This window comes from Coturnix japonica, chromosome 1 (assembly GCF_054131305.1).
Source record: "Coturnix japonica strain WE chromosome 1, WE-NBRP24, whole genome shotgun sequence".
Classification (NCBI taxonomy): domain Eukaryota; kingdom Metazoa; phylum Chordata; class Aves; order Galliformes; family Phasianidae; genus Coturnix; species Coturnix japonica.
In genome coordinates this window covers 54145459-54165303 of record NC_140663.1, presented here as the reverse complement: position 1 = coordinate 54165303, position 19845 = coordinate 54145459, and the positions used below count along the sequence as shown (strand labels likewise).

Here is a 19845-nt window from a genome sequence, read left to right as displayed (position 1 = left end):
TGTTCTTATAGTCTGGTTTCAGCTGTTCTGACAATGTAGCTGGCATGCAGTTGAGCAGGTAGAAGTGAAGGAAAGCACTTGTACACATCCTAGTCAGGAAGCTGTTTGACTAGAAACTGAAGAGACTTCTGGCTGAAGTGAACATATATCCACTAATTGGCTCCCATCGAGCATTGCCAGCTGTCAAAGTCAAACATTTTGGCTTTTGTCGAAGGCCTGTAATCCACCCAGATTATCAGTCACGGTGCCACTCACTTTGCCAGTTCTTGCTCCTCTGTAATTATTTCTGTCAGATGGAGAGCTCTGCCAGGAGCAGGCCCAAATAACCTGACAGACACTGAGCACGCAAAGAAAGTGAGGCTCCATCATGCCCTTGAACACAACCTTGAAGTGCAAAATAAAGAAAGTACCTTCTCCTTGCCATGCATTCTAGACTTTTTTCCCATCATTTTTAATCATTAGTTACCACAGTAACGGCATTCAGTGCAGTGACAGCAGTCCTCTATGACAGCATTTCATCTTTCTGTTATATTACATATAGTCTCCTTCCTTTCTCCTTCCTCTTTTTACCTTTACCTCTGCTTCTTGTATTACTAAATAATGATGTACATTCAAACAAGTGCTGTGCTGTAGATGGCCTCATGGTGCCAGAGAAATAAACTTTCTCTTGGCCCTACTGTAAAGAGCCATATCTGTTTTCTGCTTGTACCTTGACTGTGGTAGTTTTTAGGCCCTTTCAGTGATGGATCTGTAGGCTTGCTTGGAGAGGAAGGTTTGCTTCCCCATTGAGAGACAGACATATAAAATTACTTTGGAAGAAAGATGACAAAGCAGCACTTGCTACCTTTTCCATACAGACGTTTGTAATATTATAATGCATCTCATTGGTGTGCCTTTTCTATTTACTGGCAACCAGTCCACTGGTGCTTGGTATTAGCTAGAGCAGCACCCCTATGAGGACAGGCTGAAATAGCTGGAGTCTGCACCTTTTTCTAAGGGCATGTAGTGACAGGACATGGGGAAATGGATTTAAACTGGAAGAGGGTAGATTTAGACTAGGTATTAGGAAGATATTCTTTACATTGAGGGTGATGAGACACTGGCAAAGGCTGTCCAAAAAGGCTGAGAATGCACCCTCCCTGCAAACATTCAAGGCCAGGATGAATGGTGCTTTGAGCAACCTGGTCTAGAGGGAGGTGTCCCTGCCTGTAGCAGGGGGGTTGGGACTGGATGATCTTAAAGGCCCCTTCCAACCCAAACCGTTCTGCAATTCTATGATGGATAAGTCTGCACTGGGAGGAACTTGTGCAAGTGTTACTAACGAGTTAAGAACACTGCATGAGCTTGGTGGAATGGTGTAAATACAGTTGTTGTCATTTCACATAATTGTAGTAAGTGGTGATTATCTGTGGTTGTTGCAGCACAAACCACTAACCTGATAAGCATTATTTTGCTGTTAAATAGAAAGTGTTGAAGCAGATCTTTTTAATAAAGACATCAAACAGATCAAATTTATTAATTTTTATGCGACTTCTGTGCTTTGAATTTAATGTTGAGAACAATAATCTGTCAGTTTCTGACAGTCTTTCTGTTAGCTGATGAATTTGTGAGATTCAGAACCAGCAGTTTAGGAGAGCTCAAGACTGCCAATAGTCGTTAACTCAAGGAATAAAGTTATCAGTGCATTTTCTTTTGCTTAAAAGTTCCAGCTTGTGTGGTAGTTGGGAAGGGTCCGTGCACAGCAACTTCCTGTTTGCTGTCCAGTGGCAGGATGTGCCTCAGGGAAAAAATATTTGAGTCTTTCCAACAACTGGTTCTTGTGGCCAGGCTGGTTTGGCATCACTGTTCTGGTATTTGGGTTGATGATGTTTGAGTGCTGACCGGAAAAACAGAGAGTTTGTGATTACGTTTAAATCTTGTCATTTAGACGAACTGTTTACTGAACTCTGAAGTTTTGGTGACAGAGAAGATGAGTTCAGATCTCATCCTTACGAAGTAATCCCAGGAATATATTGTGTGTGAAGAAAAAGGGATTTGACACTGAAATTTTAGTTCTCATACAGGAAGATATGTAATGACTTCTTGTAGCACAGTAGAAGTACAGTGATTTTCCAAGATGACTGCGTGGTCATCCTGTATTTCATTGTTTGATGCACCTTCATAGAATCACAGATTCATAGAATTGCTTGGATTGAAAAGGACCACAACGATCATCCAGTTTCAACCCCCCTGCTATGTGCAGAGTCACCAACCACCAGACCAGGCTGCCCAGAGCCACATCCAGCCTGGCCCTTGAATGCCTCCAGTACTGGGGCATCCATAACCTCCTTGGGCAACCTGTTCCAGTGTGTTACCACCCTCTGTGTGACAAACTTCCTGCTAATATGTAACCTGAACGTCCCCTGTCTCAATTTCAAACCATTCCCCCTAGTCTATCTACCCTTTTTCCATAATAACAATTCTCATCAATTAAAGCTGTTTTATGTGGCATTGGCAATTGTCTAGAAGACATATCCCATTATCCCTATCTACAGTCAAAATGTGCCGACTTGGCATATAATGATTATCTCTTCTTATGTTTGCTGGTACTGTTCCATAGGGAAGACATAATATACTGCACAGTTTCATGCTCAAGCTTTAAAGCAAGATTTTATTTATGATTGCTTCTCTTTGGATGTAAAGCCTAGCAAAAGTGTGGTTTCAGTCTTTTCTTATATAAATGGCAATTCAGTCTTTTATTGACTTTCCTGAGGATATTCCTTAAGAAGGGGTTTTCAGTCTGTTTGCTATGAAAGATGCCATTGAACAGTTGATATCCAATTCATACATTAATAGTAGAAAGTAGAATAGTAGAAAACAGAGACGGCAACTTAAAACCATTTCACCAGGCTTACTACTGGTTTTAATTTGTGTTTGATCTGTAACAGGTAAGGTGATAAATGCAGCAAGTATGTAAGGAGAAGGTAAAGTCAGAGGTACATGGTGATTGGTAGAAGATTTCAAGTAGATTTCAGGTTTACAGTTATGCAACTTGTAATGTGCTGTTTACTTGGAGGAGGAAGGGTAGATAGAATTGTGTACCAGAAAATTAGTGATGGTGTATGTTGCGCATTTGGGGTTTTACCTGGGGAATAACACAATAAATCAACACTCTTTGGTTGCAAAAGGAAAATAGAGAATTATAATTTTTTACCATCTCAAAAACAGGTAATGAAATGTTAAATCTTAATCAGAGTGCGCTTCAGCTTCAGTAAATAGTGAGCTGTTGATGAAGAGCAGTCTCAGGTATTTTTCAGCTTATGACCTGGAATATTTCTGTCTACAGGTTTTTCATCATGCTCCATCAGATTCTGAAAATAATTCGTTTTTCTGTATCAATCTGATTGAGCCTAGTCCGGTACACCATATCTCAGGCTACTGAAGAGATAATGCAGAGGAAAATAAAAGTTTAATGTTGCAGTTGGAAAACTGAGATATATGCTTGCAATTAGGCCTAAGTTTCTTGATTCTAATCCTTCACTAATTTGCATACTAAATTGTGGAAATTGGTAGGATAGCATATCAAGTTTATCAAAAGCAGTCATAGATTTATGAAATTAGGTATCAGTTTCTTATGATAGCATCTGCAAATGGACTGGTGCTGATGGCTGCAGACTCCTTTCAGTTCTATTAAATTCATGGTATTATGTTCTAAAGAATCCAAGTCTTAAAAAAAAAAAAAAAAGAAGAAGAAAAAAAGAAACAAAAATTAAAAAACAAAAAGAACCCCTCAGGTTTTGGTGTTGAATAGAAATATGCATTTTGCATTCCCTAAGAAGTATATCTCTATACTTTTTTCTCTGAGATAAAGAAACACTCATGATCAAAGAAAAGATGCGTAGTTTTTCTGTAGAGGTAATGTTTTTGCCACTTGACATTTGTGAATATGTATAAAGAGAGGATAGAGATATTTTTATTCCTTTCTGGGTTGGGAAGCTGTGAGGGTTCTGTTAGCAGCTGCCAACTCTGTAAGATAAGGATGGGAAAGTTGATACCTATGGAGATCCTGCTTCCAGTCCCTCCCAAAAATGGGGGACTGCTAACGATGCTGTCAAATATACAAGGTAGAGACTTTGACAGATGGTCTTTAGAGCAGTTGTGTTCTACTGTATCTAAGTGAACAAAACCAAATAAATAAATAAAGGAATAGCCTCTGTCCTGCCCTTCTTTGCATTAAATGTGGCACCAAAAGTCTTTTCAATACCAAGAAATGCTTTTAGGAACTGTGCATAAAGGCAAAATAAGTCTCAAACTCAGTTATCTGATTGCTGTCTGAATTTACACGGCATAATCACATTTATCATATAGATATAAGATCAGTGAGGCACCCGAGCACCCTCAGTTTCAAGTGTGAGTACATTTACTTTTAGAATAACATCTCACAAATTTAGGTTATCAGCAGGTGATAATCAGTTTCTCAGCTCCCATAGTACCTTACTCTCCAAATGCGTATTAGGTCTGATCACTGATCTACTGGTGTCGAGGGGAAGTAATGGTCTTTGATTTTGAATACAACCCTGGTTAAGGGGTAGCCATTTTATTAGGGGTATTGTTCTCTTCGTTTGATTTCAACTTTACAGTCAGTGAACTGAGTCTTTTGTTCCCTTTCTTTCTGTTTACCACCAATTCCTGTCTTAGAGTAAATACAAATGTTTCCTGTTTGTGAGTAAACAAAAAACAAATGGAGCTCACAGTTAACTCTGGCCAAGTTTTTCATAGTAATTGAACAAGCTCTTGTTTTTACAGTGAGATTCTTATTTAGGAGGGAACTTTAATATTTTAAACACTCAGTTTCCCTGTTGTATTATACTTAATCCTTTTAATAGTTTGAGAAATGAACCTTTCTACTTTTTTCACATTAAGCTGAAACTTAACTGCAGTTTCTGACACAGTGCCAATGTGCCCTCCTTCTCCAAAACACCAGCAGATAAACCTTGGCTTTGCCTCCTGTATTTCAGCTAGCAACCCAAACTGCTGCCAACTGCTGACATTAATGTTGTTGGAAAAAAAAACAACTCCTAAAAGCAATATAGAGATCCTTAAGAAAACACTAGTGCATACGTTGTTTAAAACTTGAAAGACCATACGAGTTTATTTGTTCTGTGGAAGTAATAAGTACTGTACCTTCCCATTCTAGGATTTTTTTCTTCTTCTTCTTTCTGAAGGGGCATATATTTATTTGTGCAGACAAATAATTTTGTGCACTTTTCAAGTCTCATATGTATCTCACAGAGCGACAAGCAAGCTATCAGTGTGTGCTCCTGGACTGGAGAAAGAAGGATGCACAGACTGGGGGATGTGCTTAAGCACAAGCTGATTCTAGATCCTTGTTGTCCATTTCCATCTTTTTCATCATTCAGATGATAAAAAGATTTCTTGATTTCTCTTTCTCCTCTCTTACCCCATTTCCAAATTACTGGAGTAACATAGTTCCTCTCCACTGTTACCCAGCAACCTTTTTATGATACAAGCATGACTTCAGCAATATGAAGGTCTCCTTTTCTCCTTCTAGTGGCTGAACTCTTCATCTTCTCCCACAAACCTTTCCTTTTGGTGGTTCTGTAGCTGAGACTAGAACTTTCTAATATTTTTTAAGCTTTACAGCATGCTTTACGGTGCCCAGTAGATGAATTGATACTGATACATATATATATATATGGCATAGTGTAATGTAAATCACAGAAAGGCAACAGATTAGAAATAGAGAAGGCAATGACAAGAATAGCATATGAAATGTAGACACCTTAGAGAAGTCATCTGACAAAACTGGCCTGAAATACTTATTGTGTGTCATGAATTTCATGGAAAGAAAGAAAACTTCTTCTGTTTGATAATTTTGGCACAAATGCAGCAGAAAATGTGAATGTTTCTTCAGTCTTTCCAACTAATATTATTATCTAAGCACCGATGCAGACTTTAAAAAGTGACCTTTGCAGAGGAAAAGAAAAAAGTGCTGGCTTATGGTGATTCCCTTGCCTTGTATACTGCGTGCAAGAGCAAAGCAGATGGAGAAGAATCATCTGTGCAGCCCTTTATTGCACATGTGCTGCTATGTGCTTGGGCAGGAATCTTGCCTCTGTGGACCAAACACAAGGACAGTGTAGATGGACAGGAATTCTGTGTCTGCAGACCACACGCACAGATGGTGCGGACAGACAGGAATGTAATGTCTGTATGTTTGTATGAATCTTACGAGGCAGGGCTGTTCTGTGTGGATGTCAGTCCTAATAATTAGCTGTACAAAGAAAATTCTTAGCATTAATTTAGTTCAGAGTAGCAATGCCCTGTTGGCTGTCAAAGGAAATGCCCTTTCAACTCTTCCCTCCATGATATGGGGAATTTTGCCTAGATTGAAAGATGAAAGTGGGACAAAAAAGATAGCATTGTTTGTTGTTGTTGTTTTTTTTTTGTCTTCTCTCTTCTGTAGGCAACTGCTTTTTAAATTCATTTCTAAGTTGGTTTTTTTTTTTTCTAAGATTTACATCTTTCTTTTTTTTTCATAAATGTTTCTATCAACTCTGTTTATATCATGCAGACACAGACACATTCATGTATATACCCAGGGCTGGATTCTGGGCTGTTACAGACGGTCTGTGTTGAGGTGATACTGAGCAGCTCACATCACTTTAGAATCTAGGAATTTGTATCTGTACATAACTACTTTTTTTGCCAAGAACAGCATGCAGAAAGGGGGACGGGGGGAGTTTCTATTAACAACTCTTTGAAGCTGCAGGCAAATGCAGTTGAAGTGATGAGTCATATAACAATGAAAATATGTAAGGCTAAAACAGCTGTTGTTAGAACACTGTTAAATACCTTCAAAAATAGAAATATCTGGAGAAGGGAGTGCTTTTAGTATACTTACTGTAAGGATGCAGTCAACAAAGATTTGAAAACTTTCAAATGATGGAAAGATATATGTACGCATACATGAGCAGATGTCCTGCACATGATTTTATCAAAGCAGGAATAATTACTAGGTTTCGAAATTTTACAGTAAGATGCATCTTTCATATAAATTCCTAGGTCAAATTTTGTCAATCAGTTTTCACGATGTTGCTGGACCAAGAAGTTTTCTGAATGCAGACTAGATGAAGGGCTACGACAGAAGCACAGCGCATAAGGTATTTGAGGTTATACAGACAGCTTTGTTAAGCTGAGCATAAGCACATGAGTTTACTTTGGAAAGGAGAGCCAAAGAGAAAAAATAATGAAGGGAAGAGGAGCAGAGTAAGGTAGAGGAGACTAAGATGAGCGGGGTGTGGAGTGAAGCTCAAGTGAAAAGGAAAGGAGAAATTTCAAGTCGTAAGAAAACAGAAAGTCCCATCAACTGTGTCCAACAAAGCTTTTTCTGTTTCTAACAGAAATGATTTTCTGTTCTATGGGATACTATGTAGATAATTTAGAGGTTTTTCCTTCAGATATTTATAGATTTTGTAAGGCCAACTTATCTGGTTTTTAACTTTGGTGCTTAAACTGCCCAATTTTAAAAGAATCACGATTCTTTGTAATGCTACAAAGTATTTCCAACCTTATAACAAAGGGCTTACTTTTTAATTTATTTATTTATTTTACATTTTACTTCGTAAAATCTATCACCAACAGTTTGTAGGAATGTTTATGCTCCACACTGCGTTGCATCTTATTATTCTCAGTGCTTTTTTTGTCTTTGATTTTCTCTCAAAGGATGAAATATAAAATGTAGTTTTTAGCCTGGGCCCACAAACACACAAGGGAGAAATGAGCAGAGGAAGAAGTACAAGCAGGAGTTTTCAGCAGTCTGAGTAATGAGGACCGTGACAAAGACTAGTATTTCCTTTCATGTTATTGCAGAAAGTAGCTTTTCACTTTTTTGTTGTCTTTAATGGTGCGCATCAAAGTAAGCTAAAGAGACTGAGTAAACTGTATATATTAAACACACAGCAGACACATGAACTAAACATAAGAGGTTCACTGCTGTTCAGCTGAGAGTTTGTAGAAGCTCATCCTCCCAGAGTCTTGAAGAAAGGCTTGGAGCGTGTGTAGTATTAGAAAACTGCAGAATATCTTTAGAGAACACATCCAAACTTTTACAGCTTGGACAGAGCATACTAGTTTGGACCAGCTTTTATCTTAAACGCTCCAAAGTAGACTTTAAATGACAGCACCATCCATCTGTTTATCTGAGTAGTCCCCACCAAGTAGCATTTGATGGAGGGAAAGAAGTCTCAAAGATCATGAAACTCACAGGAACTTAATTAACATCCACAGCTGGGTAGAGGAGAATAAAGCCCAAAGTAGCTCTCCCACACAGGGAAAAACAAGAAGAATTGAACCATGATGTATTTTGTTTGGCTATAGCATATGCGTATGGCTGGGCATTCAGAACATAACATACTTTCACATTAGTCCCAGCTGACTCTTGCCTGGAGACAATGTGGGGGAGGAGGACTGGAGAAAGAGATTATTATAGGGTTGAAGGCCATGCTTGCGAGATGTAGGATGCAAATCCAAAGCACTCAGATTTCATTAGCCAGCATAAAATGGATAATAAAGTAGGCTCCTATGCTCTTCAAGGGTAGCTACGCTGTCTGCAAAAGAAATCAGTTCTTAACTGATGAAAGAAGTAATGAAGACTGTACAGTGGAGAATGGATGTAGCAGTGCATTTTAGCAACAAGCTGCAGTTAAACCAATTTATATAAGTGGGTCTTTTTTGCTTTTGGGGCATAGAGCAACAAAGGCTACTGCTCAGGCTTTCCTAACAGGAGATGCCCAGTAAAGCTCTTCTGTTTTGTTCCCGTGTGAAGCTGAGATCAGGTTTGCCTGAACAGACTGTACCATAGGGCAGGCTTGTAAAAAGTACTTCCTTTAAGCCTAGATTGTAAAGGTTGTGAATGCTTACTGCTGGAAGGTAGATAGAACCAGTTCTGTGATTTTATCCTAGGAAATAAAGTGACTGTTCATTCTGCTTGCTGTTGCTGTCTACAAGTCTCTTTCAGTGAATAATTCTGGGATGATTGTGTAGTATAAGGGATCCAGGATTCTTTGAGGATGTTGTCACAGAATACCATAGGCCCTGCTTTTGATGCATAGGCCACCCAGTCAGTATGAACTGAGTTTACAATATGGTGGTAGGCGTTCTTAGACTTCAGCCCTTGTTGAGACATTTTTGAGATAGAGAAAAACGCACCTTACTGATCTTTCTGCCTAAGGTTCTTATATGTGATGGAAAGATGCCAAAGAACTGAATTATTTGGTTTGATAGTAGTTTGCCATGAGAGAAAGAGGGATTTATTTTAAATTTTTTCTTTGATTTTTTTTTTAAATCTTTTTTTACCTTTTAAATCTGGGCCTGGGCAGATTCCAGCTCTTGTGAAACAAATGGGGGAGAGATTATATTACCACTATTCAGTCAGACATAAGCACAGCTTTAGGTATGCCTTAAAGAGAATACAAGAGAGCTAAAGTAACACACAGAGTAGAGTTCATATTAGTATAACACAGCAAGGAATCCTAAGCACAAGGCCTTATTTAGGTTGTCATCTGTACCACTATTTTTCTGTATATGGGATCCAGAGCAGTAGACTTCAATAAAGTCTGTTAGCAGGCAGACCCAAAGTTATTTATTTGTTCATCTCCTAAGGAACTAATAAAGAAACACATTCCTGTGCAAGGAAGATTTCAGTTCAAAGTTTAGCTTTTAAATCCATCCACATATATCTAATCTACATATGTCAAACCTCAGAGAGAAATTCATATCTGAGTGATCTCCTTTGGTTTAGTTCAAAGGTTTGTGAATGTGTGTTCTGCAGAATGAAGTTTCTCTGTAATTATCACATGTGGAGAGATGAACAGAAAAATGAAATAATTAAATGCAGAAATGAACTAGGCTGATAAATTATTTCACTTTATAATCTAACATTGTTGTAACATTGCCAATAGTTGATGGAGAAGCCTTTGTCTCAGGTAGGATCTGTGTTAAATCCTGCAGGCTTTGAAAAGCCGCAGCAGCTGCATGCAGCATATGCTCTTTGTTGGTGTCAACAAAACACAGTACTCCGGGATATACCAAACTGTATAACAAGAAGGTTTTCCATTTGTATTCAGCTGTGCATTGCGTTTGTTTGCTGCTGATAGTAGGATCTCAGTTGCTAACACTAAACATAGCCAAAAGGAAAGCCAAACCTCACTAATGATGTGTCTCTTAAACCCTGCAACTAAAAATGACAACTCAACATGTACCATGACTTTAAAATTCAAAAAATGCCTCCTGGATCATTAAATATTAGAAATGGGAAGGGCATGTACATTAAAATACTTGATGCAGACTCTCAGAGACCCCATACTCAAGATGAGTATATGCTGAAGGTAGTTACACAGGGCGTCACAATCTAATGACAAGTGGGGAAGGTTTATTCTCTCGTTTCTGGCAGCCAGGTTCCAGCAGGAAGATTAGGTTAGGTATTTACAGAGGGTATGGCTCGCCACATGTTCTCAAAGTAGAAAAGGACTACCTGAACCTAAGAATATAATTTTTCAGATATTCTGGATTGAGCTAATGACTTCCAAAAAAGAGCTTCTCCATTGTGTTTCTCCATTGTTAGTGGACAGAAGGTTTTTAGAATGATTCAGCTGTACATGTGTGCTTTTGGTGAAACATTCAAGTCTGAGAGAAACAGGCTGATTCCTTTAACTCACTCACACACGATCTCCACCACATATCCATTTGTCACAAGTACAGTCATTATATTAACATTTACTTAATGCGTTGGGTTTTTTTAAACTTTACATGAAAGGAATAATAAAGCTTGTTTAGGCTGGTTAGCAAAGCCAGAAATGACTCTACTCAAGTATTTTACAGGGAAAAAAAAAATGGGAAAGTAGTCACTGATGTCATGGTTTCCACTGTGTGCCACAGTGGAGAAACAGATTTGATGAGGATTCTCTGAGTAAGTTAATGCACTGTATGAAGCTGCCTAGATTAATGTAGTGCATTCATAGCTTATGAGCTAGTATCTGCTGTTTATTAGAAGTCATGTCTAGAGATACAGGTGTGTTATTCCTACAAATAAAATTCAGTTTCAAAACTTCACCAGTGTGATGGTGACCAGAACACCAGCTCTCCTGCTGAGATGCTTAAGGAAGCTATGTATTCTCATTATAACATACAGCATAGTACAAGCTTTCAAATAAAAATATTCTGTAAAATATAAGTGATGTCTGTTGTTACATCTGTGGTTTTCAAACTTATATGAGGAATTCCACTAGAAAGAGATGTTGGACTCCACTAGGTTTTGTCAGCAGGATATGTCACCGTTCTTCCCCTACACTTTGTGGATCAGATTCTTGTCCATTTTTTTTCACTTACAATAATTTAGCTGTGATAAAATCTATCCATTTGGTCTTTAGGATGTAGGTGTACAAACAAAGGACCAGGATAGCCTGCAGTGAACTTACTCTTAGAGTATCCAGGTGAGTTTGCCTTGAAGCTGTTCATCCATGAGGTGGGAACATGGTGAGATTTCAATAATGTTCACCGTGGCTACAATTTTGGCAGTAAAATATTACACAAATGCTGTTCGTAACAAAGGTTTTCAGGTGTTGGCTGCATTAGAACCTGTCTACTCCATGGTAATTTCCTTGCTCACCCAAACATTTTTTCAATATAAAACAAAGGCAGAAGAAAAGAAAGGGTAGTTAAGTGCTGGAATAGGCTTCCTAGGGAGGTGGTTGAATCACTGTCCCTGGATGTGTTTAATAGCCATTTGGATGTGGTGCTCAGGGATATGATTTAGCAGAGGGTTGTTAGAGTTAGGGTACTATGGTTAGGCTGCAGTTGGACTTGATGATCTTCAAGGTCTTTTCCAACCTGGGTAATTCTATGATTCTATAAGATAATCAGAAGAAGATACGGTTTCAGTGCATGTGGAATCACAAAACAACAGAAGAGCATGTTTAGAAGCAATGCTGAAGTTGGGCATTCACATCTGTGATTAAAAACAAGTTTATGTCTTATTTTCTCGTGGTACTTTTAATATAACCACCTGAGGGACAGGACAGAGGCTGAGGTTAAATAATGAGTGGTTTTTAGGAATATATCAGATGTATCAGAGGGGCAAAAAAAGTGATTGCAGAAATTCTTCCAAAAAAAGAGAGTGGCATGCAGGATCTGATTCTGCTCGAGCGTTGTCACATACAGACAGTGAAAGCTATTTTTATTTTTTATTTATTTTATTTATTATATTATATTATTTATTATATTTATTTTACTTTTTTATGATTGGAAGACAAATGTAGGAAATCTGTTGAAAAAGAAAGTAAGGAAAGAAACCTTCTGGAAAAGAAAGGAAGAAGCCTTCTGAGTTACGGGATCCTGCCTTTTTTTTTTTTTTTCAGTTTAGTGATTTATCTGCACGTGGGTGAAGAAAGAACCTGTAATGTCAAAAGGTATTTTTTAAGCAATATTTGGATCTGGCATCCAGTTCTTATCATCACCAGTTCTGATTGCAAGCCTTGTAGGTTGAGACAAAAGCACTCCTGACACGACTGGTTTGTCTGCATTGCTCATTTATTTTCTCACAGGACACTGTGGTTAAACCACTTTGTTGTTCATATTTTTTACAGTGATGTAGATGTGTTTGCCTTAGGATCTGAGCCATAACCTCATAAGGTGGGAGAGGATTGTATAATAGCACAATGACAACGTGCTTTAGGACTGCAGGATGTTGAAGTGGTTCCCCACAGTCAAGTAAATGGTTTGTTTTTAAACCATTCTAACAGCCATATGCCAGTACTCCAGAAGTTTCCATCCTTTTGAATATTTCCTTTCTCTGGAGAGGAGCAATAGGTAAAAAACTCTGTTTACGTATTTCCAGTCGTTTTAAAAATTCTCAGTTAGAAGTTCTTCATTTAACACTCAGGCCAAAAGCAGAATCAATATATATTTACATATTTGACATAGACAATTAAAACATAACGAGACATTTGTCTATTATGATAGAAAGAGGTCTGCAGCACTGCTTGGAACATTAATATTGAAAAACACATTAGTGGCATACACCAAGAAATAAACTACTTTTCTTCCATCTCTTAATTTTTGCCTCATTCTGAGGATAAAAGTGTGTCAGTACCGAATTCAGTGCTTTCTTGACAAGACTTGTAAATCAGAAACATGCACTCTTAGAATAACAGCGATAACAGTGGAAGGTCTGGTTGGATTAAAAGGGCAATACAGAAAACATCTTCCCGGTGAACTGATTTGGTATGTTTGTCATCACTGCGATGCTGGGGACATTCTTTTGGGTTTAATATTCAAAGGGCTATAATGGAGCTAATCAGCTAAATCATATTTGTGCAACAAGGAGGAATTCTGGAGCTCATCTTTCCCCTCTTTTGAAAATGACAGCCTTGATAACTATAAAATTATCTGAAAATGAAAAGCCCAAATTCTAAGAATTAAAGCATAATTTAGACTGGAGTGGTCCTTTACATGATATCTAGTCTGAGCACCCACTCAAAGAGTGTCTGTTTAGAGTAGACTGCTCTGGGCTTCATCCAGTTGAGTTTGAGTATCTCCAAGGATGTAGATGGCCACAACCTCTTGGCAGCCTGTTATAGTGTTTGATAATACCAGTTATGAAAAGGTTTTTCCTGATTTCTGACAAGAATTTTTTGTTTGTATCTGCTGTCTCTTGTCCAGTTCCATCCAGAAAAACTAGCTTCATCTTCTCTATTTCCTCCTATCAAAATAATTAAATCTTCCTCTTTTTCAGTTTAAACCAGCCCAATCTTCTTAGCCTCTTCCCATGCCTCCTGCTAATTATTAATAGTAGGATATGCTACTTGAAGGCATGCAACCTCTTCCATTCCACTTCAGAATTTTCTGCGAGAGATGATTCAAATGATTAAATCTTTATATCGTTCTGTTCCTATCTTGGAACTAATACAGAGTTTTTTACATGCAGTAGCATAAAGCATGCAGGATAGCTACTTTCTTTTCTCAGAAAAATGAATGGTTTGTACTAATATTCTGCTAGAATTCTGCTTTTTTTACAAATTCATTCACATACAAATTGAAATTCACGTGAAAGATCATTACAAAAGCCAACATTTTCCAAGAAATCAGTAGGTCTTACTGCTAAAAAGAAGTGATTGAAGATCCAGTCTTACATTTAATAAAATAATAAATATGGAGAAAGCTTCTTTACAATGAAATGGTTGTTTGAATATTAATGTAGCACATTTCAAGTAGTGATTTATGAATGATGAGTCAGACTTGGAATTCAAACCTTGTTTGACAAAACAGAACAATATGAAGATTAAATTGCTTATTGCTTAAGCTCAATTTACAATTATCTTTTGTTAAATTAATCCAGACTAAAATCAATTCCAGATTCAAGCCCTGGACCGTCTCTATAATTATCTGAATACAGGCAGTTCAAATCTACATTCTCTAGCATTGAGAATCTCATTAGAACAATAGTTTGCAGTGAGAAATCATTCAGTTATGAAGGGATTGAATCAACAACTGGCATTTTTACAGTGAGCTTTGAGTTTTCCTTGAAGACATTTAATTTTAGTAAATCTTTGATGATTTTAATATGTCTAGTACATAATTCACTGTATATCATATGTAATACAGGTCTGGCTAGCCATTTTTTTACTATTATTTATTTATTTAATACAAGAATTTTACAAACCTTAAAATGAGGCTTTGCCTACCTTATGAACTGAAAAAAGCCATCTTTCTATTTTGGTTCTGCTCACAAAATACGTGCCTACTGACAATGGCTCCCAAATGCCCTCTGTTGAAGTGGCTGACATGGCTCACATTGCAAGATCCAAGATGCATCTATACTGTGTAGTTTCCTTTATGCTACCTACTGAGTGTCACTGCCATCTGTATGGTCTTTGTAGCTCTGCTGGGAAAGTGAGACATTCCGCCTGTGTGGATTATTTCTTCTGCTCGCATGTTTGCATTTGTAGTCATTTAGGAACCTCCCTTCGGGATAGTTGTTTGTTAACACTAACATTTTCCTTTGCAGACACAACCGTGTGGTATTTTTTAAAGTTCCACGCAATTGCTGAATTGAATGGTAATGTTAAGGCAGTATTAAAATTATTTTTTATCTGTATTTTTAAACAATTTGTTGCCTGGAATTGAGGAGAACAGGAGAACCTTGTACTTAGTTAGCTGTCCTTGTACAAGCTCAAAGTGCCCCCTTGCATTTTCATTCGTGTTTAAACTCAGTTGAAAAATGACCTTCGATATATCCGGTAGTCTACGATTACACATGCATTTTATATTTTCTGCTTAAACTTTTGAAACTTGACATTTCCTGAGAAGTTGAAGAAAATCTAAGAAAAGCCAAGGAATTTGTTTCATATTTTGTCAATTCTTTGCTTGACTGTATATAGTCTGTAATTTTACACATCTCTATTGTGTCGCCTCTTCTTCCAACAGACAAATGTATTAAATTTGTAATTTCTTCACAGGAAAGGTTTTCTGTTATTCAGATTTTCCTGACCAGTCTGAGGGTTTTTGGACTCTTTGTTATATCAGTGTAGAACTGATTTGCATATTTAAACTGGATGTGGGTTATTTTTGTTGTTTTTAATAATCAATATTCAGTGTTCCTACTATTATCATTTACTCTTCTCTTAAAAACAGATTTCTTTCTTTAAAATTACTTAAGCTCATCTAACTGATGTTTTCATTGAATCGTTCTCAAATTGGTATTTGAGTCTTAACCTCAAGGTTCTTTAACAAGAAATTAGTTTCTTTCTACACGTGTATACAGCACCAGATTTAGTGGGTACAGGCCAGATGAGCTAGCTAACTGCAAAATCAATGTAGCTTCGCAGTGTAGTAATTTTAATATGTCTTTAGTGTTTCTGTAGTAATACCTATGTATGTTTTATGTGCGTATCTTATTTTTTTTTCCAAGAATGGATTTTGGATATATTGAATAGCACCAATAGTCTATTCTCTTTAGTCCCTATGGCCACTTTAAAGTTAGTCGGAAATTCTTCTTTTCTTGAATAGACACAGAACCGTATGAAGCTGATGGCTGACAACTATGAGGATGATCACCTCAAATCCTCGTCCCATTCCAGTCAAACCAACCACAAGCCCTCCCCAGACCAGGTAAAAAGCCTCTCATTTTTTCTCTTGTAAAGTAATTTGACAATGGAGTCTGATTGTTTTGAGTTGTATGTTATTTTCCCAGACATGCTTACAGTACCTTAGAACAAAAATAGCTCTCCATAATGCAGTTATAAAACAGAAGTTGATGTTGCTGTTGTGTCACCTTCCTTGAAAACTCCCAAAATGTGAACAAACGGTTCTGATACCAAGCTGTTATTAAGTGGGTAGAGAAGAGGGGGGCAGCAAGAAATGTTGCTTGCCTTAAAATGCAAGACTAGAGTCCTGTGTAGCATGTTCACATTTTAGTAACTTGTGGTTTGCTGCTTGAATGTGTAGAGTCCAAGAACTGTTCCTTGTCTTCAGTAGCAGGAAGTCATGCTCCCAGATCAGCTTTCTGATCTACGCGTTGCATATGAGCAGTTCCCTTCACTTCCCATGAGGAAATCCTGGCCTGTGCGCCAAATGAGCATAGGCTGCTCCCTCACAAACTCAATGGGCCATGAACTGGAGGAAAATCAATTTACCATCTCCAAGGCAGCAAGGAGCCTCTTGCGTCACTTACAAAGCACAGCTGTGTGTTTGATAACTATCAGAAAGATTACCTGTCCCTCGGGTAACACAGAAAATGCCAACGTAATTGCATATCCCTTGTTGTAATCTCATCCATTCCAATTTAATTAAAATATTAGTGATCATTAATCACTGCCTTGACAAAGTGAAAGAATGTTTGGCACTCCTCTTCACCCTCTGGCTGATCTAGAAATTATTGAGATCTGAGGGAAGGCATCTCACTCTAGACCTTTAAGCACCAACCTCGTGAAATACAGAAATTGAGTAACATACATGAGGAAAATGGGCAAGCAAACAAAAAGCACAATATTCACCTTGAAAAAATAAATAATTATTTTTGTCTCTGCCTCTATTAGAAAGTAACAAGGGATATAATCAAAGGGATGATCAGAAAAATTCTCATTTTCAAAGCAGCTTCCTTCTGCATCTCATTTTAATACCATTCTCCAGATAGTAAGGAAAGAACTGTGAATTGAATGTCTTTAATTTCCTGGTGTGCTTTTGGAAAATGTTGGTTTTAGCTTCTTCAGGAGAGTGCAGTTGTTAATGCTGTGTATTAAATTGCCTTTCCAAATTTATTTTGGAGGAAATGTTAGAATATCTGTCATATCTACATTGCAAGTATGTAGTAAAATGAAGCCATTTCTGCAGTGTAATTGTAGTCCATTTGTGGCTGAATGCAGGGTAGTATTCGCAGATGAAATGAAAAGATAAAATGTAAATATTTAAGGATCTTCTTGCAAAGACCTCAAGGGGAGGGTAGCAGGGAGAAGGCAGGAGGAGAGTCCAAATGCACCTTCCCTTTGTGGAGGGGCATTTTAGAAGCTAGCAAAGCCTACAAGAGAGCAAAGGAAGCTGTAACTCAAGGTAACCCTGAGTATTCCATAAGGAATGAAAACCACACTTTTTGCTACTGTTTGTACTTACATATGTGCTTTAAATACTAACCAACTCTTTATTTCATTCCCATGCTGCTCTGGGGCTTTTCTCCCATTGCCACCTGTGCACCGCTAGGATGAGGAGGAGGGTATTTGGGCATAACCAGTCAGATGCTCTTAGCTCAGCCATTTTGTTCAGAACGGTGAGAATCAACTTCTCTTGCCATTAGAAAAGTTTCCGACAGTCACTCTCCCCTCTCACTGCTGCGTGCATTGTGAAACTGGGGCACACCCCTTCTCCCTTGCTTGCATAGTCTCTGCATGTGGGTGTTTCTTGTGTGCCTATTTGTCGTTGGTGATTTTCTTCTAATAATAATCATGTCATTTTTTCGTGATGTTGTGGGGAGAACTTTCCATGGCATGTAATTGAGTTTATATGCAAAGAAAAGTCCTAGTGCATACAAGAGAACAGGAAATGTCTTTCACAATTTATCATTAACTTCATGAAAGAAATGTTTTCAGTAAGTTTCTTTTTCCAAGTAGTTTGCACTGTAGCCAAATCTACGTATGCTTTTTCGATTCTGTTTAGTAAAAAACATGCTCAGAGATAGTGTTCCTCCTGCAGGTAATGTTTCTGCTAAAGGTTTCGAGCATGTTGAGATCTGTGATATGGCTGCCATGCAGGCTGACCTGAATGCTCACAAATAGTTATCAGCTCGGAGCAAATGATTCTTGATCCCAACTCAAAATATAAATTTTCTGTAAATCTGAAGGCAAGAGAATAAAACCCCCTTAATCTTACCCTCTGCCTTCCATCTCCATCATTCTCTCTCTCTCTCTCAAAAAAAAAAAAAAGGGGGGGGGGGAAGGGTAGAGCTGGGCAGGAAAAATTGGTGGCTTTTCCACAACAGAAGGCAGTGCATAGGAGTGCATAGGGCAGAGTCATTCTCTAGCAAAGAAGAAAACATCCTTTACTGACCAGGAGCCTTGATATGGAGCCACACAGATCGAATATGGATTAGAAGGCTACAGTGCATAGAAATCATTTTCAAAGTTTTAAAGTGGAGTAAATTTATTTAAACACTACAATTATTGTAAAGGATTGAGCTGTGATGATAATAGTTTAAGAATGTATATGGACATTTTTCACATACCCTTTATTAAAAATATTTCACGTGCATTACTTTGCAGCTTTTCCCAGAACTTGATTTTTCCATATCAATCATTTTAAAAGAAAGCTCTTCTGAAAAGCTGTGGAGATCTTGGAATTTGGCATTTGTGAAAATTACTGCTTCATTTGTAAAAAAAAAAAGAACAAAACACTCTCATCTCTTCAACCTCGCTCAATTAAACTGGGGGGTACATTTCTGTCTGACTACTGATCAGATCCCTCTTTTCAAGTCAATCATCTAAAAAATGTAATCCAACTGTGACAATGTCAAACTTGAATTTCATGCCATGGGATTTGAGCTGGGAAAATCTTCAGTGGGAAAGCTGATAAAGTGCTTCATTAATTTGCACTCATTGTTGATTTCACGTTCTTCTTGAATCACTGTTCTTGCAATGGCTGTACGTTTATATGTGATGCTAAAGGTTTTAGAGAGAATGCTTGTTAAGTTTTGTGGAAGCATGGTAATTAAACAGGAATGATCAGGTAAGTAAATGATGAAAAGGAAGACAACACTCGCTGTAAAGGTAGGAATAGTTCTGATAATCATTGCAGTGCGAAAATGAAGGTTGTGTAGTGAATATTGATAGAAAAATCTCTTTTCTTCTCCCATTTGCTGATCTGTCTATGAATGAAACTGTATCAGGAGTATGTTTTATTATTTTACTGAATTAATAGGTACTCCACATACCAATTAAATACAGTATATGCCTCTACTTGGTACTTGAGGCATTTTCCTCAGCTTCCACACTACGGCAGCAGAACAAGGAAAGCGTGTTACAGAATATCCTAGTCAAAATAATGAGGCAGCCAGCATCCTCACCTAACAGGCAGCCCATCTGAGAAACATGTCAGTCTCAAGTCTGTCTTGCATACATCAACAAGGGAAAACACAGCGGTGATTGATGCTTCCAGAGCCATTTATTCCTAACAAAGTCCATTTTTACCATGGCATTCTGTGTACATTCAAAAAACAAACAACAACAACAACAAAAGTTCTCGATCTTTTTGTAAAAGAAGAAGATTTAAAACCACTGAGTACTTAACCTGCACGTGTTAAAT

At 37.7% G+C, this 19845-nt stretch overlaps 1 protein-coding gene across 21 annotated transcripts in view; it reads left to right on the top strand.

The window, feature by feature from the left end:
- ERC1 (ELKS/RAB6-interacting/CAST family member 1) overlaps positions 1 to 19845 on the top strand; it is a 273756-nt gene that overhangs the window by 222919 nt on the left and 30992 nt on the right. For 13 of the 21 annotated variants that reach the window (XM_085521054.1, XM_085521035.1, XM_085521024.1 and 10 more), the window contains one exon: positions 16066 to 16167. In XM_085521054.1, the coding sequence (XP_085377180.1) occupies positions 16066 to 16167 (102 nt within the window). Of the gene's footprint in view, positions 1 to 16065; positions 16168 to 17751; positions 17819 to 19845 lie in introns of all 21 variants that reach the window. The other 8 variants (XR_014936211.1, XR_014936209.1, XR_014936216.1 and 5 more) reach the window with 1 other exon arrangement.